The 24,083-nt window shown below is 48.5% G+C and overlaps 12 protein-coding genes across 12 annotated transcripts; 6 read left to right on the forward strand and 6 right to left on the reverse strand.

Annotated features, from left to right (window-relative positions):
* Window positions 1–305: 305 nt before the first annotated feature.
* On the forward strand, window positions 306–1,797 carry N7489_006940 (uncharacterized protein; the record flags this gene model as incomplete). Its single annotated transcript, XM_056712690.1, has 2 exons — window positions 306–1,358; window positions 1,426–1,797. The coding sequence occupies 2 exons, from the start codon at window positions 306–308 to the stop codon at window positions 1,795–1,797; spliced, it is 1,425 nt and encodes a 474-aa protein (XP_056566405.1).
* A 242-nt stretch (window positions 1,798–2,039) lies between these two features.
* On the forward strand, window positions 2,040–4,535 carry N7489_006941 (uncharacterized protein; the record flags this gene model as incomplete). The annotated part of the gene is made up of 1 exon (XM_056712691.1): window positions 2,040–4,535. One exon carries the CDS (start codon window positions 2,040–2,042, stop codon window positions 4,533–4,535), a length of 2,496 nt encoding a protein of 831 aa, XP_056566406.1.
* A 279-nt stretch (window positions 4,536–4,814) lies between these two features.
* On the reverse strand, window positions 4,815–5,306 carry N7489_006942 (uncharacterized protein; the record flags this gene model as incomplete). The annotated part of the gene is made up of 1 exon (XM_056712692.1): window positions 4,815–5,306. One exon carries the CDS (start codon window positions 5,304–5,306, stop codon window positions 4,815–4,817), a length of 492 nt encoding a protein of 163 aa, XP_056566407.1.
* A 755-nt stretch (window positions 5,307–6,061) lies between these two features.
* Window positions 6,062–6,750, reverse strand: N7489_006943 (peptide alpha-N-acetyltransferase MAK3; the record flags this gene model as incomplete). The annotated part of the gene is made up of 2 exons (XM_056712693.1): window positions 6,062–6,316; window positions 6,406–6,750. The coding sequence occupies 2 exons, from the start codon at window positions 6,748–6,750 to the stop codon at window positions 6,062–6,064; spliced, it is 600 nt and encodes a 199-aa protein (XP_056566408.1).
* Window positions 6,751–6,997: 247 nt separating this feature from the next.
* On the forward strand, window positions 6,998–9,002 carry N7489_006944 (phospholipid:diacylglycerol acyltransferase; the record flags this gene model as incomplete). Its single annotated transcript, XM_056712694.1, has 3 exons — window positions 6,998–7,282; window positions 7,379–8,786; window positions 8,857–9,002. 3 exons carry the CDS (start codon window positions 6,998–7,000, stop codon window positions 9,000–9,002), a joined length of 1,839 nt encoding a protein of 612 aa, XP_056566409.1.
* Window positions 9,003–10,661: 1,659 nt separating this feature from the next.
* N7489_006945 (phosphatase PAP2 family protein) lies at window positions 10,662–12,072 on the reverse strand (the record flags this gene model as incomplete). Its single annotated transcript, XM_056712695.1, has 2 exons — window positions 10,662–11,541; window positions 11,651–12,072. The coding sequence occupies 2 exons, from the start codon at window positions 12,070–12,072 to the stop codon at window positions 10,662–10,664; spliced, it is 1,302 nt and encodes a 433-aa protein (XP_056566410.1).
* A 2,637-nt stretch (window positions 12,073–14,709) lies between these two features.
* Window positions 14,710–15,114, forward strand: N7489_006946 (uncharacterized protein; the record flags this gene model as incomplete). Its single annotated transcript, XM_056712696.1, has 1 exon — window positions 14,710–15,114. The coding sequence occupies one exon, from the start codon at window positions 14,710–14,712 to the stop codon at window positions 15,112–15,114; it is 405 nt and encodes a 134-aa protein (XP_056566411.1).
* Window positions 15,115–15,611: 497 nt separating this feature from the next.
* Window positions 15,612–16,561, reverse strand: N7489_006947 (VIT1/CCC1 transporter family protein; the record flags this gene model as incomplete). Its single annotated transcript, XM_056712697.1, has 2 exons — window positions 15,612–16,146; window positions 16,233–16,561. 2 exons carry the CDS (start codon window positions 16,559–16,561, stop codon window positions 15,612–15,614), a joined length of 864 nt encoding a protein of 287 aa, XP_056566412.1.
* Window positions 16,562–17,499: 938 nt separating this feature from the next.
* N7489_006948 (uncharacterized protein) lies at window positions 17,500–19,287 on the forward strand (the record flags this gene model as incomplete). Its single annotated transcript, XM_056712698.1, has 7 exons — window positions 17,500–17,601; window positions 17,678–18,091; window positions 18,157–18,333; window positions 18,388–18,426; window positions 18,485–18,693; window positions 18,744–18,893; window positions 18,957–19,287. The coding sequence occupies 7 exons, from the start codon at window positions 17,500–17,502 to the stop codon at window positions 19,285–19,287; spliced, it is 1,422 nt and encodes a 473-aa protein (XP_056566413.1).
* Window positions 19,288–19,948: 661 nt separating this feature from the next.
* On the reverse strand, window positions 19,949–20,342 carry N7489_006949 (uncharacterized protein; the record flags this gene model as incomplete). The annotated part of the gene is made up of 2 exons (XM_056712699.1): window positions 19,949–20,057; window positions 20,131–20,342. 2 exons carry the CDS (start codon window positions 20,340–20,342, stop codon window positions 19,949–19,951), a joined length of 321 nt encoding a protein of 106 aa, XP_056566414.1.
* Window positions 20,343–21,146: 804 nt separating this feature from the next.
* Window positions 21,147–21,608, forward strand: N7489_006950 (uncharacterized protein). The gene is made up of 2 exons (XM_056712700.1): window positions 21,147–21,277; window positions 21,443–21,608. Exons 1-2 carry the CDS (start codon window positions 21,181–21,183, stop codon window positions 21,535–21,537), a joined length of 192 nt encoding a protein of 63 aa, XP_056566415.1. The 5' UTR covers window positions 21,147–21,180; the 3' UTR covers window positions 21,538–21,608.
* Window positions 21,609–21,953: 345 nt separating this feature from the next.
* On the reverse strand, window positions 21,954–22,752 carry N7489_006951 (TNT domain-containing protein; the record flags this gene model as incomplete). The annotated part of the gene is made up of 2 exons (XM_056712701.1): window positions 21,954–22,598; window positions 22,663–22,752. 2 exons carry the CDS (start codon window positions 22,750–22,752, stop codon window positions 21,954–21,956), a joined length of 735 nt encoding a protein of 244 aa, XP_056566416.1.
* Window positions 22,753–24,083: the final 1,331 nt, after the last annotated feature.

The following is a 24,083-nucleotide window of genomic DNA, read 5'->3' on the forward strand; positions in this document are numbered from 1 at the left end:
GAAATGGGGCTTGGCGTTCATACCCGCAAACGATGTCATCGATGTTGCATCGACTTGCTTTGGGTTGTTCTTCTTCTTGCTTCTCGCTCTCTGCTGATTTTTGTTTTCTTATGTTGATTTCTTTTGTCAGCATAATCTACAGCTCTACGTTTTCATATCCCCCCTTCCACTGTGATATGACCCCTTAAGATAATGCGAGTGCAGCCTACTCAGTGATATTCTACAGTGCTCGAGGAGCCATTGGGATGCATCAACACTATCTAGACATTCCATGACGTACACACACACACACACACACACAGATTATGGAGAACTCGCCTTCCATTTCCCTCGTGGATAATACCGCCCCACAGCAACCTACCGGCGAAGGATCTACACGGCGCACATCCACCCTCAATCAAGGAAGCCTGACGAAGCACCTGAGTCGTGCATCCGTCCAAAGCCAGCTGAAAAAGCGGAAATACGCAAAATGGCAACCCGATAGACTCGGTATCGCGCCCGGCACAAACGACTCGCCCAGCCGAGAATCCTCCCAGGTGCGCGGGGACTCAATCTCAGCAAGCTCCCGGGGAGAAGGCAGCGGTGGCGGGGATGTCGAAACGGCTGACTTCGCGCCATCGCGAGTCTCGACTAATAATGGGAATGGCAGCGGCAGCGGGAGTGATCAGGCGAATGGAGTAGGAGACCAAACCAACGGCGGCGAGGACACCAAATCACGCTCGGAAATGGACGTTCTCTACGAGAACCAGCGGGGCTGGTTCTTTTTCGGTGTCCCGCGTTACTCACATAGCTCGCTATTGAACTTCGACCCCAGCCCCTGGATGACTCAGGACCGCAGAGCCAGTCCTGTTAATATCACGAATGCCCAACTGCCTGATCCGAGCTGGGAGTGGACGTGGAAGACATGGTATGTTGACATGTCTGGCGATACCGATGAGCAAGGATGGCAGTACTCTTTTTCGTTTGCCTCGTCTTCGTGGCATGGTACGCAGCCGTGGTTCCATTCGTTTGTTCGAAGGAGACGGTGGGTGAGACTACGGACTAAGGTCCATCCACGGCGGAATCTTGGTCGTTCAGACTTTGAGAAATCACACATGCTTACTGAGGACTATTTTACCATTCATTCGTCCAAGGTCAGAAGTCGGGAGCAGAGCACTACGGGACTGCCCCGGGTGGAATCTGGATTCTTGAATCAGGCGAGCATGACGGTTGATGAGGAGTCACATGTCGATGAGATTGGGGATATTCCGACTTTGATGAATGCTTTGAAGTTAACTTCCATTGATCGAGAGAGGATTGATGCACTAAAGAAATTTATTGAGGAGGGAGGCGACGAGCTCTATTATCTGAATGACAAGGTGAGCTGAACGACTTTCCCTAATCCGTGAGTCGGGACCGGGCTAACTCTACTTTGATTGATACCAGATACCAGATATAATGCCCATGTTCCTATTCCAGACCTCCCGCTGGCAATTTGTAACATATCTTTCTGATGTCATTCGTGAGCTGTCCAAACCTTCCACCGATTCTGATAAAGACGCCGATGCAGTCCAACGCAAGAAAGACAATCTCACCCGTGCCGCAGAATCTTGCAAGCGCCATATCACCGGACCTGATGTCTTTAAAGGTGATCATGGAGAGTCAGGAACGGGATTGTTAGACTTGACTCCGGTGGCCAAGAATGATACATTAATGGCTAAGCGGCCGGTCTTGGAGGAGCGTGCGAGGTCGATGAGGCGGGTTTTCAAGGGCATTCCCAAGGCTGCTGAGATTGACCATGAAGGTCACATTTATTAATGTATTAGAACTCCTCTGCATAAGCGAAATAGACATTATTGGGAGAATCATATACCTACATAGGTAGCGAAGTATAGCAGCTCACCCGGCAGAGCCAAGCTCCGGCCACCGCCTACCTGTTCGGCGGCTCAGCAATTTTCGGGGCAAAAAGGTCCATCAAAAAAACACCTCAAACAGCAACGCGTCCAATTCTTGTCTCCTTTCCCATTCATGTCTCGGGTGCCATTAGAGCATCGTCCCTTATGCTCTTGCGTGGCGGCCCGTGTCTAAGGAGGCGTCTGTCTGCCGTCTTGGACACTGTCGCGACTGGCCCCGATGAGCCTCTTCTGTTTCTTTATCCCCGCTGGGCTGCGCCTGCGTTGCAGCGTCGACGGATATCTTCCCTGAAGTCGATTGATACTCCAGCCAGGTTAGGTCATAGTTCTGGCGTCCCATTTCGCACAGCAGTTCGCTCCTGTCCTTCGCTTTCTCGACACTCGCGCCAATGGATCTCCTCTGAGTCTTCCTCCCGGTCCCCCGACGATTCAAATCCGCAATCGTCCCCTGCGGTGGTCCGAGAGAATTCTAAAACAGGGGATGGCAAGGAACCTGGCTCCGATAGTTTGAATGGAAGTGGTGGGGGGCGGCTCTCCGCATATCAGAATCAACCTGTCAATTCCCTCGCAGATGCCGAACACGCCCCATCAATGAAACCACTGCGTGGCTTCGCTTTGATGAGAGCGAAGAGGATACAAAAAGGACGACAGCACAATAAACCCCTGGACGCCAAACCTTCGCCTCCTACACAGAAGCAACTTTTTTTACGAAATACATCGATTAGAGATCGGAAGAAGTTGCGGTTTCGAGAATATATGAAGAAGAAATATCAATCTCGTTCAGCAAAGCTCTATGACAATGCTTGGTTTGATACTAAGGAGATTCTGGACGAAGTACAACGCGATAACCGAAGAAATCCCAAGAAGAGTTTGAACAAGAAGGAGATACTTGTGCCGGAGGAGACCCTCGCCCTGTTTTCTGGTGTGACTCGTTATACCTTGAAAGAGAATATTTGGTACATCCCGCTCCATAATGGATGTCGTGTGCACATTTTACCTGCAAGTCAGAGCAAGGGATTACTCCGTCGAGTCATTTTGAGTGCCACGGACCATATTATGGCGCTGGTGGAAGGGCGTTTTACCCGCGCACAGAGCCTACAAGCTATGGGAGATCCTCTTGTTGATATCCACAAACCACCGGTTCCGATGTGCATTTCTCGGGGCGCGATGCAGCGTTCGAAGCTTCCTGTGCCGTTGATTCGTGGAAATTGGCATTTCGATGAAACGTCAGATAGCAGCTCGAATTTGGACGAGATCTTGCTACCACGTCCGGTTATTGCCACCGTGAAGGAGTTCAACGAGCACATCGAGGATATCACATCGGCGAGGCAACCGACGCTTGATGAGAAGGCCATGTCTCTATCAAAGCTTCCGCACGAGGTCCGGATTAAACTACACCTGAAGGCGCTATTCATGGAAGAAGCATACTCCAATTACATTTCGACCGCGGCCTTAAATAATGCGCTTGAATTTCTTTGTCGGCATGAGTTCCTTGATACTGCCCGAACCTTGTTTTCATGCACAGAGCATGTGGCTACCGCTGATACATATAACATCCTGCTGCGGGCTGCTGCGAAGCGTCAGGATGTGGCTGTCTTCCGTCATATCCTGCGGACGATGCCTCGATTGCACATGCGCCCAAACCCAGAAACATGGCTCGCATTGCTCAGCGCCCTGGTTGACCCCAGCGAAAAAGCCCAGCTTATTGAACATATGGTCCAGCGTGGTCACATGTCCAACCTTTCCACCGTCCACAGCGCGCTCCAGGAGACAATCCAAGATTCGCTTTTAGTTCATCTGGACAGTGGGAAAGATATAGACTCCTTCATTAGTCTCATGACCAATACATGGGGTGCTAATTGGTTCAGCCCTTCCGTGGTCGGCCAGATGTTCAGTGTGGTCGCTCGATTGAAGGATTTCAATTCCGTAGACCGGCTCATGGAAATCTGCATCGACAACAATCTCACTGTTGACAGTTACCCGCTCAGCCATATTGTGCATGCGCTGGGCGCGAACATCCACGTCGCTTTGCAGTATACCCTTCGGTTTTTCGAGCATCCTTTGTTCGAGGTAACCTCCCAAAATTGGGAGGATTTGTTTTTGGCCGCATTCAGACACCGCCAGTACAACATCTGCCTGGTTATATGGCGGTATTCTTGCATGAAAAGCACCGTGACCTACAAGATGAAGCAGGCTGTCTTGACATCCTTATGTCGCAACGCCTCCTTCGGTAAACCTACGAGACTCGACAGAGACTTATGGAGTTCCGATGCCGGCAAGGTCATCATCGGCATCGACACGCACCATGAGAGCTACAGGCTTCCAGACTCCATTCTGGACGAGATCCCCTCCGAATTCCGTCACAACCCTACTCTCTACCTCATCGGATGGAAACCCAGGGGAGAGAAACGTGATCTCCAGATCCGCCTTGCCAATGCCCTCGTTAAGCGTGACATCATCCTTGGTGCAACCCGCTATGTCCCCCAGCATCCTTCCCCGATTATGCTGGATGCAGCGTCCATATTGGACAAGGAATGGCGTGGTGTACCGCGGCCTCTGACTTGGAGGATGCAGAACGCCATTCAAGTCCCCATCGTCCGCAAAGACAAAGGCCGAGACCATGGCAAAACCAAGAACCAATAATCTCCCAGAACTCTTCCCTTTTGCATCATTCGCACATTCTTCGACCTTTCTCCATTTTTGACGCTAGCGTGTTGCATGAATATCCTATTTGGCGGGCTTGTCTTGGCTGGTGTTTGTTTTTATGTACTCTAGTCAGCCTACTTCCCTGTCGCCTTGTATCTTATACCTGTACATTATCGGAACATATAGAATCATAGAGCTGCAATGTCCAAAATAGCATCTTCTAAATATATATATTCATCTAGTCGTGAATGGTACATTTCTTTCAAAATTGCACCATCAAAACCTAAGCAATGCGTCGAGGTCATTCATAAAAGCATCATAAGCAGGACCAAAGCCCCCACCACTGGGATCTCTCAGTTTCCCCGTTGAAGAAAGACCCCCATGCAGGAGACCCCCATGCAGGATTTCAGCTTCGCAAGCTAACGCCTTCTCCAACCCGACCCCTTCATCTATAGGCGCCCGAGACCGAGACCGAGACCGAGACCGAGACTGAGGGCGCCTAGAAGGTTCCCCTGATGAAGGCACATCCAGCTTTGTCTCATTTGCTGCAGTTTGCATGTATGCAGTCTGTCCTTCAATCTCGGGCGAAGGGGACGGCGAAGCGGAAGTGAGAAAAGGCAGTAGCCGGCGCATCTCCGAATAGGCCGAATACACGGCACTCCATCGTGGTATCTCATGATCGAGTTCCTTTGGCAGAAAGCCATTGACCTGGAATTGGTCTTCGTAGTTACTAGCAGCTTTCTGGATGTTGTGGCTGCGGTTGGGCATTTGTGGCCGGATTGGTCTTAAAATAGCTTTGTAAGACTTGCTAGTATCTGTCCTTTTTCTTCGCTTCACATACCTGTCAATTGAATCTCTCGGGATGCAGCATTGATTCTCTTTGCGACAGTGTGTGCACTGGTTATATGGCGGAACGATGTCACATCGCTTTTTGCGGGCGTGGCAGGCTGTGCAGGCTATTTTGCCGGGTCGACGACCTTGTTTATTTGCTTTTGTTATCCCAGATGGGCTTCGGAGGTGTCGGATTGCGCCTGGATCCATTGGGGGTGAGATGTTCTGGGAATATACAACATACACGGGGAGTGGCTATATATGTATGCACATGTGATGATGATCCACAGTCAGATTTATGCAAGTTTCCGGACATAACCCCATAAAGGGGATACTTCCCCCTTCTTTTCTATCATCAAAATCTGCATAATAGCTTTTAATGTTAGCTCAATTCCGTCACACATTGTGCCAGTGAAATCTACCATACAGCTAGCATTACACCTTCAGTTATCCGAGTACCTCAAAGAGTTGAGACAGTTTCATATTCAAGGCGCCTTCAATTACAGCTCTATGAGTGCTAGTACATGACTCCAACATAGTCTATTTCAATGTTGTCTATACAATATAATTTCCACAAGGACGCCAGCTCCTGTTAAGTATATATATTCTGGTCGTTTCCCATAAAATATCATGACATGTCATGCCAGCACAGCTTGACAGAGCAAGGAGATTCAAAACGCTGCTACCAAAAATCAAATCAATGACCCCATATTCGCATGAGAATGCCCTCCACATGTGTCAGGTAGACCGGGTACTGGTGGTGGAAGACCATAGGGATCAACAAATGTCGTCCGAATCGAGCCCACACCTTCTTTGAGGTAGAGCACAAGCCGGTAGGCCGAGTTGCCATTCAAGTAATATCGGTGGAGTTGTTTGCTACGAAGGAAACCTAGCCGCTCGTACAGTTTCATCGCGCCAGTATTGGTGATTTCGGTTTCGAGGACGATCTGCCCAAACACGCACAAGTCAGCCCACCATTACCCTCAAGACAACCCCGTTCTGGGGACCAACAGCCATCTCAGCTGTGTAGACATACCTCATCTGCGTCCCGCTCAATCATAGCATCGATAGCCATGCGCACTAGCTTGGTTGCAATTCCCCGGCCCCGGTTCTCTTCGCGCACGGCCAGCATGGCGATATATCCTCTCAGTGGGCCGTCGCGGTGTGGCTCAAGCTTCGATACCACGACCCCGACCATCTCGTCCTTATCGTCCATCGCGAGGAAACACAGGTCACCCCATTGGTATAGGAAGTAGCGGTAGACGTAGATGCTGTAAGGTTCGGACAGGTCTTTGGAGATCAGCTGGCGCATTGCGGCGACATACTCATTTTCGCGCGAGTTGTCATATCGCACGTAGCGAAGATCAGAAGCATTGCTCATCACGATATCATCGAAGTGGGCTGATATGGTTGGAGTTGACGGAGGGTGGGATGTGTCGGGGAAGAAAGTTACTTTGCCATGTGATGCCGATCCGCCCGTTCGCGGACTTTATGCACTTCCGTGTTTTTTTCCCCTGCCTTTCCTTGTTTCTTTTCTTTTTCTTAAAATTTATTGATTTATTCTTAATATTAATCTTCCAGGCAATTCGACCAGGTCCTCCCCTTCTATTCCCTCGCGGTTGGTCGCTATGCTCCGCCGCCGCACGGGCAAGGACGAGGTCCCGTCCTCTAACAAAGCTAGCGATACAAAACCCGAGCAAGAACAGCCCCATGCGGAGGTTATTGATACCAAAGTCACGCAGCTGGTTATCAAGCCTCGCAGTAAACGTCGCAATGGGTTCATCTTCATGCTGGGTGGGATCTTCGGCATCTTCATCGCCTTGTTCTTCGCGAACCAGCATGAGGTCATTAGCCTGGATTCGCTCATGGATCTGAATCTCGAATCATGGATTGAGGCTATTCCACAGGGAATTGTGAGCGACGTGAGGGAATTCTCGGTACGTGCTTTCCAATGGATTGCTTTTATCTCTATCTGGTTACGATCTGGCTGATTTCCAACGGGGACATAGCAAAATGAACGCGATACCGTCAGCTATGATTCGTTTGCTGTTGGGTTACAACTTCGCGCCATGGGCGTAGAAGCGAAACACCCCGTCGTGATGATCCCCGGAGTTATCTCGACTGGCTTAGAGAGCTGGGGCACGGAGGAAACTTCGCGACAATACTTCCGCCGACGATTATGGGGCAGCTGGAGCATGATGAGAGCGTTGGTTATGGATAAAGCTGAGTGGAAGAACCATGTCATGCTCGATCGGGATACAGGCCTTGACCCCCCTGGCATTAAGCTCCGTGCGGCGCAAGGATTCGATGCCACGGATTTCTTTATCACGGGGTATTGGATATGGAATAAGATCTTGGAGAACCTGGCTACCATTGGCTATGATCCGACAAATGCGTTTACGGCTGCGTACGACTGGCGACTTTCATATCTTAACCTCGAAGTTCGCGATAAATATTTCACTCGACTCAAGTCCTATATCGAAACCGCGGTGCAGGTACAGGGCGAGAAGATCACATTGGCATCGCATAGCATGGGATCTCAGGTGGTGTTGTATTTCTTCAAGTGGGTAGAGAGCGAGGAACACGGAAAGGGCGGCAAAGACTGGGTTAACAAACACATCGACTCGTGGGTCAACATCAGTGGTTGCATGCTGGGCGCCGTCAAGGGACTGACTGCCGTTCTGTCCGGAGAAATGCGGGATACAGCGCAGCTGAACGCCTTTGCCGTGTATGGATTGGAGAAATTCCTATCGAAAGAGGAACGCGCGGAGATCTTCCGCGCGATGCCCGGTATTTCCAGCATGCTACCAAAAGGTGGTGAGGCCATATGGGGAAACTCAACCTGGGCACCGGATGATCAACCAGGCCAGACCCTGACATTTGGCAACCTGCTCCATTTCCACGAGACCAACTCATCCTTGACACAACGCAATCTGACCACGCCAGAGAGTCTTCAGTACCTCCTGGACCAGAGCGAGGATTGGTACCGGAACCAGGTCCTGAATAGCTACTCGCACGGCGTCGCGCATACGAAACGCGAGGTCGAAGCCAACGAGAAGGACCCGCGCACCTGGCTCAATCCTCTAGAGTCCCGCCTGCCCCTCGCCCCGGACATGAAGATATACTGCTTCTATGGCGTGGGCAAACCCACAGAGCGCAGCTACTTCTATCAGGAAGAGCCCGACCCACTGGTTAACCTCAAGGTCAGCATGGACACCACCATCACCAACAGCGAGGGGGTCGACCACGGCGTATTGATGGGTGAGGGCGATGGCACCGTGAACCTGCTTAGCACGGGGTATATGTGCGCCAAAGGCTGGCGCATGAAGCGTTATAACCCAGCCGGCACGAAGATCAAGGTCTTTGAGATGCCTCACGAGCCTGACCGTTTCTCGCCCCGCGGTGGTCCCAATACTGGTATGTTCTTCTCTGCTCCCTTGCCTACCTTTTCCCCCGCGATATATGACAGGCGGCTAACTTGATATAGGTGATCACGTGGATATCCTAGGCCGTGCCTCACTCAACGACCTCCTTCTCCGTGTCGCTGGCGGCAAAGGCGATTCAATCGAAGAGACTTTCGTCTCCAGGATCCGCGAGTATGCGGATCGTGTACAAATTTTTGACGATGAATAGGTCAAATGGGTCCCTTACGACTGTTCTGAATAATTGTTTTATTTGGCTTGCGTTTTAACACACATATATACCTCTTTTTAGACAACTGGGATTTTCCTAGACGGAGGAGGTTTTGTTTATGAGCCAGCATTTTTGTACATCTGTTTATGACAGACCCTTACATGAATATATATTATGTATGTATATTCTTTTCTATGGCAACACGTATTTGGTTCGATTATAGCTTATGATACTAGAATACCCCAAGCAAGCCATCTCAACAAGTGCATACATACATTCCAGCCACTTCTTGTATCACGGATAAACGCGGATACAGCTTCTTACCTCGCCCTAAAAATAGGGAACTTAATGCAAGCTACCACCTGGACAGCAACTGGTCCCGTGTGATCGACGAAGTCGACTCTCTATTGGCCCATGTGATATGCAAGGACCGCAAGGTGTCTCGTCTACTGTGCGGATCAACGGTCTTTGATCACACCGGGCTTGCCAGTTCTCTTCAGGGAGGGGATGAAGGTTCGAATAGCTGGAATGGTGTATACGGAGTAGTACAAGATTTAATATATACAATAACAAAGCCCAAAAAACGTAAATAATGTAATGTACAATGATACATTCATACGCTAGTGATTAAAAATAATGCTAGCAATACCCAACAGGTTCCCACCGCCCCCAAAAGTAATGATAACATGCACACGACCCAATCCAGGTCATATCGAGGGTGTCACGGAGGCGTAGATGCAATAGGTTGTCGGATCAGCTTCATCCTCGATAGCCAGAAGCGAAGAGAATGGGGGAAGCTCGAGGGCGGGGAGATGGCCTCCGTCAAAAGTACCACAATCCCCTTCACCCTAGCTGCCAGGGTCGCTCGAGCTCTGAAAACATGAGCCCCGGCTTTCAATGTCCCTCTGTCGTTTCCTCGGATCTTTTCGTGTTGAATCCCCACGGAAAGAATCCACATAATATCGAAGCCGATTATCACCTCCAGGAGGCGTAGACACAGAGGGTAGATCGAGATGATCATTTTAAAAAACCCCCTTCAATGTGTCGATGCAAGTGTCGTAAAAAAGCAGCCAATATTCAAAAATCCTTCTAGTGCACAGCGAGTGGTGGTGCAGCAAAAAGCGCCGAAACTTTTCATCTCCCCAAAAGACAGGTTGAAGTTCCCAGGCGCCTATGACGAGCGAGCGACACGAATGGTAAAAATATTTGTTCATCTGGACGAGCCGAAAGCAAAGAATAAAGGTGGCTCGCCCAGTTCATAAAGTCGTAGCGAAAGACATGGGTCAGAAAAATAAAGGGGATCGCCCGAGGGCGTCCAAGAATGTGTACAAGCGAAGGTTGACGGTGGCGGTGCGGGGGATTGGCGAATGCAGGCAGGTGAACAAGGCCCGGTCCCTTGCGCCACCGATATTAATATTATAGACGGAGTTGCCAGCCCCAAGTGGGGTGGCGAGGCATGTACAGCCAGAAGGTGAAGAGTACCTTCAGCTCGAGGCGGATATACCGCGCGAACCGGAGGTTTTATTAAAAACCTTAGGGTGTCGAAGATTGCTCGATGCAGATAATGTTCCCAAACATTGTCGTCAAACATAACGCCGATTCAAAAGTAGATGCAAGAATGGACTGCGCCGAGCCACATGTGCAAGTGAAGCTCGAGGATTAGCGTCCAGCCTCGATGTCATGATTCGAGGTGAGAGTTTCGCTTTCCCAGGTGTAATGATCATCCACGGGGCTCAGAGAACCCGAGGAAACGGACGAAGAAGATCCCACGGTCCACTCGTCGCTGTCCAAGTTGAAATCGCCATCCAAGCTGGCAAGATCATACCCGAATTCGCGAGAAGAGTCACCGATCTCAACGTAGTCGTAGTCCCAGCGGAACATCTTGTCGGCCTGGACTCGAGGCAGGAACCGGGTCTTGGCAAAGTAGAAGGCAACTGTGGCAAGGAGGCCACCGCAGACCAGATCGACTGCATAGTGGTGAGAAAGATACATGGTAGCCCACCACATCCACAGAGTGTAGGTAACCCAGAGGGGCTTCAATCGCGGGAAGACGTGGCTCATAAACAGTGCTGCCAAGGTGGAGTCGGCAGCATGGAGCGAAGGGAATGCACCGAAAACAACAGGGGACTGCTTGAAGCCCGAAGTGTAGAGATCAATACCCAGCAGCTTGTCAATGCGAGCAAGACCAGCTGGGTTTCCTTGCATGGAATAGTCGGCTGGGGCCAAGCCATACAGATTTTCGTACCATGGAGGCGAGCATGGGAAAGCCAGCTGAATGAAGACGGCGATCATGCTGATGTATCCGAGAGTCCGGGCGTACAGAGGGGTAGTTCCCGGGGGGCCGAAGAAGAAAAGGATCAGTGAAACGACGAATGGCGCTCCGTAATGGCAGAGTCCGTATGGAATCCATGCCAGAATGTCAAGCACCACATTTTGGTGGGCGGATAGAATGTTGCTGATGTTGGCACCGTACAGGATGTTTTCCATGGCTGGCAACACTCGGACCCAAATAGCGGGCCGCCAATCGCTTGGGACGAACCTAGAGAAACAGCTGTTAGCTATGTCCACATCCCCGCACATCTTGCTCACGCCACAAGGCCATGACAGGCGCATCTGCTGGAATAACCCTAAGAGAAATCAAAACTCACTGGCATCCATAGAAGAAGATTAGCCACCCAGCAACGGGAAGGAAAGGCAAGAAGAATTGCCGGGTGATTGGCATAAGAAGGGAGCACAATAGTCCAGTGGCGATCGCCGTCTTTCCCAGTGGACCGGGAGATTGGATAATTGTCAAGGAGAAAAAGCCGATGATGAGGAGCAATAAGTATTGGAAGTCATATACTGTCCACCGGTGTGCCTGTAAGGATCTGAGGGTGTCGGCAGGTGAGAAGGAGGTCTGCAACCTCGATATGGACGAGGTGGGCGAGAGGCGGCTTCGGAGCTTGGACCGAAGCTTGCGACGCATGCGATGTGGCACCAGGAGCTGGAATGAGCGCCATGGCACTTGGATCTGGAGCTTTCCGAACTGATTCTGCGTGCGATCTTTCCATGACGGATAGGAGGCGCTCATATTCGCGGCGACTCTCCTCTAGGAGGGTCCGGATCACTTTGAAAAAGGGGTGGTTGAGACTTCAATGGATGCCGGACGAGACGGAAGGAAGTCGCGTAACGGAAGGAGGTTTATCGTTGGCCAGAAGAGAGGCTCATGGAAAGTTGAGTTGGGCCGATAGGAAGGCGAAGGATAGGGCCGAGGGGCGTGAGTCCCAGGGAACTCAGGAGGTCACGTTGACAAGGGTCGGGATGCAAGGAGAAAAGGGCGATAAAACCCAGGATGAAGAGAACTCAAGAAACCCAAGGAGACCACTTGAGAAGCCCTGAAACGGAGATATTATGAATTAAAGAAGAGAGATGAGAGGAAGAAGAAGAAGAAGAAAAGACCTGGATTTCATCCATGGGAACTTGAAGTATTGTTGTATTGGTATTACCTGCGCCTAAGTTTTGGGGGTAATTTTCTTGGTGTGATTACATTTCATTTCACCGTAAAATGCTACTTTGACCTATTCGATGTGTCTATGGCGTCACTAGTTGTTTTAGCTTATTATTTATCTTCGATCCCTTTTTCAGGTACAGAGCATAAAAGAAGTTATTTTCTAATTGTTCATCTCATCTCTATTGCAATTCTGACCGGAGCCCTCGGCAGTATTCGTTAATACAGTGGACATCCGGTCTGAGAATTTGATCGGAAGCCACGGATGCCGCGGAGATCACATTGTGATTTCTAGGCATATCTCGGACTTTGTTAGGCCAATGGTCCGACACGTTAGGTTTTTATGCAGACGACTCCGAGACTCCCGATGATACATCTACAATTTGTATAACTTATATATTGGGTGTATGTATTGATATAGCGATGATCGATATAGCGTGATGCTATCTCGATGCTATCTCGATGAGACTTGATGAATTTGATTTTTGATTTTTTAAATCAATTAAATTCATTATTAAATGTATCGATCCAGTTCAAAATTACTCGCCGGGACCCAAATTTTCGCAAATTTTCCATATAAGATCCATCATAGAGGTCTGATTGGCTGATTCTCCATTGCCCCCATCGATCGAGTCCCGGTATTGAAATCCATCCGAACTGTCTAATTTCGCTTATGCACCTCTGACCCAGCTCAACCGTCGTCCTGGTGATTCAAAATAGCACTACTCTGTACCTCATACTCTGTACTTCATATTAAAGCTGGCCAACGGTCAACATCTAGATGTTATACCTAGGTAGTACTCTACTAGTATAGTTGGTAGTTAGGCATTGACATTGAATTGCCCCAGTTATGTGGCTCAGCCACATACTTGATAGTCACAAGCTAAACCGGATAGGAGAAAAAAACATAAGTCTGACACTATTAGGGCCGTTTTATATGGGGCCAGCGCTTACATAGATGAGGATGTGCAGCATGGCCTCAGGGGATAATAACATAATAACACCCCTCCTTTAGGGGATACCAGCCTCCTGATTTCGACCAGTCAATAACATCTCATAAAAAGAAATAATGAAACTGCACAAGGAACAGCTGTGATAGAATATACTTTCCACCCCTTGACTCTCGTACACATGCGTTTCAGAGAGTGTCGCGCGACCGCAGCCAATCACCCCTTGACCTCATCTCCAATCTAGCGTCAAAGCTGGGCATCTTACAATATAGGCAGTCGTTACTCCGTAAACTGTAGGTATGCCGAGGCTTTTTATTACAATAATGTTGGCTGTGTATCCATCTTTCGAACCTGACTCCGTATTCGTATCTGGAGGCGGTTGCCTAAAGTGGGCTTACCTAGGTAGAAGTGATGCAAGGCTGATGGTGTGTTGAGCTGCGCCACATATATGAAGTCAAGCCGTAATCTCGTTCCCTTCCAAGGTTGGTTTGTTCGCCTTACTACTAAGCCTTATCGGGATTTGGGTGCAGGGCAAGAATGCAAGATATCCCTATAATGCTACCCCGTACTTCGATGAATACTCGGTGAGGTCACCTAACTTGGCTGCTTTGTCAAGATATGCAGATGCCAGAAACCATTTTTGTGAGCCCTTGGCATCGCACAGGCTTACATTTCAAAGTAAGTAAATTCCATTTAACGCGCCCGTGATACACAATACCATGATCGACGTTTCTGCGTTGTCGATCCTGCCAGGCTATCATACTCCATCCCCGCAAACCCGATGCGGTCAGTGGGGGAAATGACTACATTGTACATTTTGCATTTTATACTATTCCTTGGGGCAAACCTTTTTTTTGGCAAAGATATAGTGTACATTCTCGTAATCGCGTGTCGTGCCAAGCATAGGCTCGCTAGTCTGTATATGCGCTGGCATTTCAAACAAGAAATGCTAATTATATGTATCTTTGTAGCCTAAGTGCTTCTCTCATTATTCATTGGATATGCTGCCACCAAAACCAAAAATAGAATACTAGAGGCTTGTGCATTATGTTCGGCGCTTATCTCAAGTGTTTCCTGTCCAGACGGAGATTTGATATACATCTTATGACTGCGGTCACTATCTTTTTTTTAGTCCCCGCTTCTGTTCAAAGCTTCATATACACTAACCACCCGAAGCACTAGAGAACACAGTGGGCACTGCTAAAGAATACTGCTTTCATTAAGATTCCTGACAACTCACAGGATTGCCTACCCATCTATCGCATTCAATATGTCGCCGGCGGTCTCAATTTATGTTGCCATCAGCATCAGCGACGGGGTTTACAAACACTGGGGTGTTTTCATCGATGCACCCGGAGAAGAAAACAAAATTTTCCTTCAGGTGGCAGGTTCAGATGGTCGATTCCGATATGAGATGGAAACAACAGATGTTCGACAATCGGAAAGGTTGGTGGAGTTGATTCACATATATGATGTGGATGTCGCCAAAATCAACTCCATCAAGACCATTGCTAGTCAAGTCACCGTTCACAATGAGATACGGGGCTGGAATTGCCAAGACTACGTGCTTGATCTGCTGGAGGCGCTAGAACAAGAAGCGATAGTGGACAGCAAAGACGGGGTGTACCAGACTCAGAAAGATTCCATTCGGGGGAAACAGGAAGGGCTGGCATAAGACATGTTTATCTTTTCGGACGTGCGATATATTGCGTTCTGTTATCATTGGCAGACCGCCTCGTTAACCGATCATGGCAAGACACCTGGGGGAAGTCCATGGAGAAGGTGCCAAAGGACGTCGCGTTGATGAATGCGCCTTGCCCAAGGGCATGACCACAGCAAAAGATTTTCAGTGGCTTGAATTTTGTTTGGCACCTCACAATGGCGGCAACACCCATGAAGGAAGATACCTGTGGTATGCAGATGTCGGTTTACTCTTAGTGATGCCAGGACTGACAATATCATGGGAAACAAGGTTTGTACTGATAGAAACATTTACTGGGAAAAAGGCAGCCATTGAATGACTGGATCAAAGTCCTCGCTCAATTTTGGTTATGTAGTTTGCAAATCTAACCCCCAAACGCCAGCCGATGTATCGCCGTAAATCGAGAGACAAAGAAAAGATAGCCGCTCAGTGCCAACGCCACGGGACAGTAGAAAGTTTTCGATGGCCATTCAGTCATGTTTTTGGTCGTCAGAACCATCAGCCAGCATCTGGAAGCCTTTCACCAGCCCCATTGCAGAACCGGCGGCAATGCCGCCCACCAGGACCATTTGTATACCCCCAATGGCACCCTTGCGGATATTTCGACGACCGCGCCAGCCACTGACAAAGCATGTCTTTACATATCCGAAGATAAACAGCGCAATGACCATGGTAGCAATGGACCACCGCAGGGCGATGAAGGCTTCATGGGGTCCGACGAAAAAGTATGGTATGAGAGGAATAAATCCACCGATAAAGTATCCTAGGGCAATTGTCAAAGCACAGACGATAGCTCGTGAGTCTGACGGTTCAGGCAGCGTGTGGTGGAAGTTCATGAGGAAGGATGGAAGCATAGGAGAGTGAGACAGATGAAGTTTGAGTTGTGAGACCAGTTCAGAGGGCATCTCGTAGGGTTCGAAGATGTCGGAGATGGTATCGGACACAAAGGCGGGATCCGTTATTGTCTGCGCCTGGGTTTCTTCCAATGTAGCTTTGTATGACTCCCTACAAATATGTCAGGAATCGGATCTCCAGAATATCTCCTAGCATATTTTCATAGGAGGTAGGTGTCAGGATCTAGGCAAACTTACTCCTCACTCTTAGCACCCAGATACCCGCCGAGTCCCATCGATATAGCTCCTGCGATGAGTTCGGCAAGTCCACCGAAAACAACAATTTTGGTGTCGCCCAATGCAGACAGTCCAGCAGTTAGGGCGAAAGGCACAGTCATGCCGTCAGAAAGACCAATGATGGCATCGGACACGGTGCGACCGTCGATGAAGCGGGAAGACCTTCGCTCCGAGTCCTTAGGACGGCTTGTGCTGTTCCCCGCCTCGACATCTGGTCGAAGTTGAGAACGAGAGTCCTTTTCATCCTCCGAAGAAGGACTGCGATCGGGGAGGGGCATATAACTCGACATCAGGCCGGTTGAGGAATTTCACGGTGAGGTGGGATTGAAAACTGAAATGAAACCTTGCAGTATCCCTTGAATGGGGTTTGGGAATGTTTGTTTAAGTGAAAGCGAGGGATGCGGGAGATAAGAGAATTAACCAGTGAGAGCACGCGATGCAGTCATGAGGTTTCCCATGCTTATAGCCTTACATATCGACAAAGAAATGATCAGCTCCTATTGCCTACCACAGCCTATCGAGTGACCCAGGAAGACAACGTGCTTGGCATTCCCCTCATGGACAGGGCACGTGCAACTCTGATTCGAGGAGGTCTAGCTTTGGTGTGGGGTCGAGTGGGTCTCTGAGAGGGACTCCCGGTGCTTAACTCGAGATGTGGGACCAATAAGGAACAGACATTTCTAATCCATGACTCCACACACTCACATGTCAACATTAATATATGTACTACGAGCTCGTGCCACTGCTTTCAGAGCTAGGGTAGTATATTATCTGGTTGAATATTTTGATATCAACATGCTAAGGCAAAGACAAGAGAAAAAGAGCAAATAGCAAATGAGAAAATACAGATCCAGCAGCAAATGAGGGCGGCGTATTCTGCAGATAGCAGGCGCAAATGAATATACATACTCCGTATATTTCCAGCCCTAAGAGGGGCTAATGTCTATTACAACTACCCGATGAGACTACCTATTATACTTCGTTGTATCAACTACTATAGTATCTGGGATCTTTGTAAACCCCATAGGATTTTAAATGCACGGGGAGGGTGCCCACGGTAGTTAGAGGTAGAAGTAGAAGTTTGGAGATGGCAATAAGGCAGTTGCGAACACATTTGCTTTCACTTCTTCATGCTTCACTCCTCGACTTCCTTTCTTTACTTTTACTTTTTGTTTCTTTGCACTTGTTCACGAAGGAGCTCACAGTCTTGCGTTGAACAAAAGTCACCATGATTCTCTACTGGGGCTTCGTCGTTCTGGCGGCTCTGGCCAGTCTTGCATCCACTCGTCCAACTGGGGGTGCTCAGGTGTGGGGCCAGCTACGAGAGAACGTGAGTAGGTTGCACATCTATAATTTCCACCTGCCTAGGTGGGCAAGGACCAGATGGCTTATTTCAGAACTACCAGATCAAGCATGTCATTTATCTCACTCTTGAGAACCACTCGTTTGACAACATTGCCGGCTACTGGGACTTCCATCCAGATATCGATAATTTGCGCAATCTTACATTTTGCAATGACTACACCAACCCCAATTGGACGGTCTATGGGGAGCCACTAGCAATCTGTGCTGAGCCGGATGCAACCGAGGTGCCACTAAAAGACCCAGATCACAACTTTGGTGGAGTCACCTACGAAATCTTCCGCCAGTGGAACCCGGCAAAGGATGATGTCCCTAATATGGCAGGTTTTATCGAGCGCCAATCGGAGAAGTACAATGCTACCCCTGGAGATTCAGCATTCGTGATCAAGGCCTTGAACCAGAAGAAGACCGCTACTCTGGCGGAGTTGGCAAGCAATTTTGCCTTCTTTGATTCATACGTGGGTTATATTTGATCTACATATACATATATTGCAGATAACTGACTATAGACTTTCCCTTGTAGTTCGCCGAGCACCCGGGTCCCACTAACCCTAATCGCCAATTCGCAACCTCAGGCTCATCCTGCGGCTTTGTTGATAACACCTATCAGTCCGCTGGGTTCTGGAACAATGTGACTGGGACTACCTGTGCGGTTTCGATCTTTGAATCGCTCAGCAAGAAAAATATCAGCTGGAAGAATGTGAGATACATCTCGTTCCTTTATACTGACGCCTGACTAAACACTTCTATATAGTACTACGAGACCGACATCGTCGATGCATTCATGTATAAAGTCAGTCACTCCCTAGACCTAACGAAGTGTCAGCTCGGTGACTAACGATAGTATCAAGTGGGTGCAAGACAACGCAATGGACCGTCTCGTCCATGCGACGGAGCTCTACCATGACCTGGAAGCTGGCACCCTGCCTTCATTCTCGTACCTAAACCCTGAGTGCTGCACAGTCGACTCAATGCATCCTACCAGCAGCATGGCAGCGGGGGAGCAGATGGTCAAGCACTTGTACGACGCCCTCCGTCGCTCCAAGTACTGGGACAATGCGTCAGTTTCGTCATCCTCATACCGAGTGCAATACTAACACTCGAATATAGTGTTTTGATCATCAACTTTGATGAGCACGGTGGGTTTGCTGACCATGTCCCCACTCCGCTCAACGTGCCTCAACCCGAAGACGGTATCATCTTCAAGGGCAAGTCATCAAACCACAATTTTACTTATGACTTTACACGTCTGGGAGTCCGGTATGCATTCTAATCCCAATTGGAGTTGGCCGCATGAACGCTCAGCTTATCCTTTTACCGCAGTGTCCCTGCCTTCATAATATCACCCTGGGTACCGCCCAATCTCCTCATCCACGATCAAGGCACCATGTACGCCGACAATTCGGCCTACACCCATAGCTCAATCCTGCATTTCCTGCAGGAGCTGTGGGGCCTTGAGGGCTTGAACAACAGAGTCCAGTGGGCCAAGACTTTCGAAATGGCTTTCACCAACAACCGGCGAGACGATACGCCCATGACATTGGTTAAGCCGACCTGGTATGGTGGTAGTGGGCAGCCGGAACCGGAACCGTTCTTCCTTTTGAACCAGGATGAGAGCTACTACGCACGCCGCAAGGCCGAGGCTAAAGCGTAAGGAATGGGAATGAGAACTGCCACATTTATAGTGCGCCTATGGTGGAATACCGAGGAATGAATCTTGAGATCTCTGGCTAGAGATGCGGATCTTCAATTCTATGATATCAATATCAGTTCAATGGATTGGGGCAATGTCTATTACACTCATTTACTGTCCCATCAGAATGGAATCCAATCAATTGACACCAGCTCAAAGCTTGATCTGTCAGTGTTTACCATACTAAACAACGTAAACTAGACGCGATCTCGAAGCAAAGTCAAGTTTACTAGTAGAACCTTGTATTGATTTACGAAACAGAATTCAGAATGTACGACGCATAGTGATATGCAGGTTTGAAATAGAAAGTAAGATCATATAAAGGCTGACCATCATTCATGAAGCCTTTACCGAGACCATAAAAGGCAGAAATGGGTATGAACAAGGATATGAAAATGTCAAAGTCCATCCCTCAAAACAGGAGTGCACGCTATATTCGGGGACCAGCCCTTTGCCAAGGACTAGAGAATCCGATGAAACTTGTAGATGGAATGGGGATAGATGCAGAAAATATGTCCAGTGTAAATCCGCAGAGGAGTGTTCATAGCGAAACCTGGTGCAGAACGGGTCAGTTCAGTCGAACTAGATATGTAACCGAAAAAAAGGATGCATGTCCGACATACTACTTGCGTTTCTCATCATCCTTCTGCTCCGAAGACGAGCCAGCCATATCCCACAGCCGGCTCTTGTAAGCGGGGAAGGAAGTGTGGTTCCACATGTTGTAAAGGACGCTACGGGGAAAATATCGGGTCAGTCGGCACGAAGAGCAATGGCAGGAAAGGAACAGAGCGAGACAAAACACACCTCTGGGTCCGGTCCTTGTAGGCCTCATCCTTGACCTCCCTTACTTGCACTTTCATGCCGTCCTTAGTGAAAGCAATATTCTTGCGCTCCATCTTTTCGCGCGTGCTTTTGCCTACATCCTGGACGATGCTGTAGACGACGAATCCGACCGCGGCAATGACGCCGACAAAGACGAGGAGGAGGATGAGGGGAATGAGATTGCGGGCGCCCATGGTGGGGGATCGTTTATCGGGGTACCGGAGGGTCTAGTGAGTCGGGGGTTTTGTAATTGAGAAAAAAGTGAGGCAAAGAGCCGAAGACTAGGTAAGTTGGTTGAAATCAAAGGAAGAAAACGGGGTGAAAAAAAACGATGGACTATATGCCAAGAACAGGAGTCTTGTTGCAGATAGTTTCAGCCTTAAGTCCTTTCTAGGCACTGTTGCTGCCTGGAGTGGATCTGGATGTTCCTTGCACGACAGGAATGCTGTTTGAATTCCAGCGGGGGCAGGGCTGAAGATGAGACGATTCAGGGGCTTGAGACCTTTGTCAACGGTCTTTTGGAGTCGAAAATGACGTTTTGATTCGAGGGGAAATGGCATGCATCGTGGCTGTGTCGGAGTGTGGCTTCCTTTGGAGTTGCCTAGGTACCTGAGGTCCTCTAGCCACTTGCTGAGTAATTTTTTATCGGGAGGCACCGGCCCGATCCCGGCATTTTCGAGGTTAATGTTAGCCCGGAAGGACATCTGGGGTTATTCTCCGTACATCCTTGGACTTGATCTACTTTGATCCGATGGGTTGGATATACAGCATTCGTTATCTTTGCTTGTTATCATGAAGATCATCTCACCCCAGCATGAACTAAACCCCCCACTACTACCTAAAACAGGACGATCGGTGGATCTCGATCTCATCTGCGTCATCATGATTGAAACCCAGACTCATGACTACGACGTGACTGGGTGAGTGCTCCATCCGGGGAAACTCGTTCGAGGTAACGTCTCTGGATAAAGGCTGGGTCATTTCTCTCCATATTCCAGTTCAAGGCCCTGCAGCTCAGCCAAACCTGAGACCATGTGTGACGTCCCTTTCTTTCCGATCTTTCCTATCTGCTTTCAATGCGGCACTGATCAGAACCCATGCAACTGTAAGGTGGTGGGCCCAACAGTCGGTAAGTTCAATTCTTCTGTGTGAATTGCTGCAAAGTGAGCCCATGTCTGACGAAATCGACAGGGTTTTTCTCTACCATTGTAGCAGCGGTAAGTAAATACAGTGTCTTCTTGGGGACAGCACGAAGACTCTTGCTTGGCTCCAGGCTCATGGAAGCCCTTTTTAGATCTTCTGCTACCCCCTATCGATATTCTGTGGTTGCGGCTGCACTCAAGCTGGAAAGGAGTATGCCCTGCTGTCCTTCTACTTCTTGACATTTAGACTAACAATGAGTAGCATGCTGGCATACCCTGTCAAGCTAAATCGGAAGGTCAGTAATGCCATTCCAATCTGATATTGGAAGCTAGGCTATCGGAATATACTTGAAATCATTTTCATTGTATCTAATCATTCAATATCTTTCAATCCTTGTCTCATTCTTTACCCTGCGTTTCACAAAATATCAGTGCCTTTTCTTCCCATCGTTCGTACAAGTTTTCTGCCCACATACTTTTGAACTCTAGGCCTTACGCTTAATTCAATTACTTTGTAGAGCTGCAGGGCACGAATGCTCAGAAACTATTAGTGGCATTGCATTTGTATATTGAAAAGTGAAGTAACATTTACTGGAAGAAACAGAACTCAATGCCTCAAAAGTAAACCCCGCCTTGTGACCCATAATATCCCCCAAGACATACTTAAGTGGAAGGCTTTTCGGGAGCAGGCAGATAACCCGCAGAGTATTCATCAGCTTCATCATAGTCCTTCAATTCCAGTCTTTTCAAGAACCCTCCTTTCAACAGATCCGCGACACTGGACCGAGCCAAAAGCTGCGATCCAAACCCGGGCTGCTCAAACCAAGCCGCGATGGGCCCCAAGAGAACGTCAAATTCCTTAGTCACTTCGTAGACATGGTAGTTGTACGGGAAGCTACTATTGGACGGCGCGAAAAGATTGGATGGTGGCAGAGATCGCTCGATATATGGAGCTCCAAGAGGTGCCAGAAAATTCCCATGTTCGGACCCGAATCTATCAAGCTTCTGGCCCACGCGGAGTGTGTAATTCCCTAGAATAGACACATCCTTAGGTGTTTGGGCAAATCCGTCGCTGTCTGGATAGATCCAATAACCCTTCGGGTCGGAAGCGTCCAGGGTCCATTTCTCCAGGAACTCAAATGGGCAGAGCTCGCCAAAGCGGGAGTATGTCTCGAGCTCGTTGGAGAGAGGGAAAGCCACAGGGAGGTTCTTCGGACCGAGTCGTGGGTCACCGCAAACAGCAGTAGAGTCCACGTAGGTTACTCCTTTACAGGGGTCTGGGTAGCATCTTTTTGGGTAATCCGACTCCTGGGAAATATGAGCATTGTACCTTATATAACCTGGGGTGTCGAAAAGGGGTATTAGGGCTTACCTTGTTTGTCTTATGTCTGATAGGAGTGACGAAGGGCGCGGCTTCTGCTAGAGCAACCGAAAGAAGCACACTAATAGTTGAGAGATGCATTGTGAATAGAAGATGTATCCTGATGATGGCTGGGTTGACCGAAGAAAACAGACAGTGTCATTAATATATATTGTACTCCGTACTTGAAAGTGCCAAGGAGGATTGACCTTCCGATCTCGCGATCTGCAGGGCTATGCAAACCATGCACTTAAACTACAATATGCAAGCAGATGGGTCTCGCCTGCTATTTCCCTCAAAAAGGTTAGCCACACGCTTCTTTGAGCTCGCTTCAATCCAATCGGCATCCGATATTTTTCCTACCACTCCCTACTCTGTTAAAAAAAAACCCAGTTAATTCCCATCCATACTGGCCCTTTTTCATACTACAATGCTAACCCTAATTCGGGGTTACATGGCAGATCGCAGTCATGCAGGATCTGCACTCAGGCTCCTACCGAAAGAAGCCTGCATCCCTTGGCTGTATGCAGTTTGATCATGACAACGCTGTCCTCAGTATACAGACTATCATCTTACTGCATCGGCGCTTCGGGATTTCAATTGAGCCTGCTTTCTGTTAGCTTTGAGTACTTCTCGTTGTTGCCAATTCTGACCGAGTCTTCACCAGTTCTTTCTGATTTATCATGATGGAAGTATACGAAGAGAAGCATAAATAGATGCTTCTCCCCATGTATGAAGATAGACAGAAAAACATCCATCCATTTTACTTTCTACAGTATACAAGACTGGAATTTTTCATATTCATAGTATTCTTTCATGAAACTATTTTTGCCTCGATACACACATGCTGTACGGAGTACAGAACGCTGTTTCTATAATCAACATACTCTACCCAGTTATAATTTCCCGATCTGTAGGCTGACATTTCTTGGAAAGCCCAGAATAACCTGCTAAAACACATAAGGTAGTACATACAAGGTTTGGAATGGTCAAGATACAATTATTTCCAGCCATTTATTTCAGAGCGAATGTCAATCAGTTCAGGGACTCCGTACTCCGTGGGACCATTCAAAGTTCCGAGTAATATGGGGCGCCTGAAGAAGCCAATTGTGTTAGCTGAGCTCGTATTAGCCACAGAAATGCAGATACGGATAGCTTCCTGTTTGGGAAAATGAGACACAGCCGAGTAACCTAGCATTTATTTACATCTGTCATCGATAATAATCCCGACATCAGGCGTATTATAGTTAGGCTTTCCTAGTTGATTTAGTTTTCCTAACCCAACAACTTGTTTTTCCTTGTTAGTTATTGTTGGTTTCATTTATTGTGCTTCTTATTTGAGTTCAAAGCCAGGCTAGTAAGGGTCTAGAAGACGAAATAATACGAGGGATCTTCGGGGCCTTATGCATCCAGATATATTGTAGTCATGCGGA

Source organism: Penicillium chrysogenum (assembly GCF_028827035.1).
Source record: "Penicillium chrysogenum strain IBT 35668 chromosome Unknown utg000004l_segment0_segment0, whole genome shotgun sequence".
In the NCBI taxonomy this organism is placed as follows: domain Eukaryota; kingdom Fungi; phylum Ascomycota; class Eurotiomycetes; order Eurotiales; family Aspergillaceae; genus Penicillium; species Penicillium chrysogenum.

Excerpts from the sequence above, each read along its gene's own strand:
- N7489_006950 (XM_056712700.1), top strand. The coding sequence starts at position 21,181 with ATGTGTGACGTCCCTTTCTTTCCGATCTTTCCTATCTGCTTTCAATGC. Across the intron at positions 21,278-21,442 it reads GGTGGTGGGCCCAACAGTCG|ATCTTCTGCTACCCCCTATC; the intron begins GTAAGTTCAATT and ends AGCCCTTTTTAG.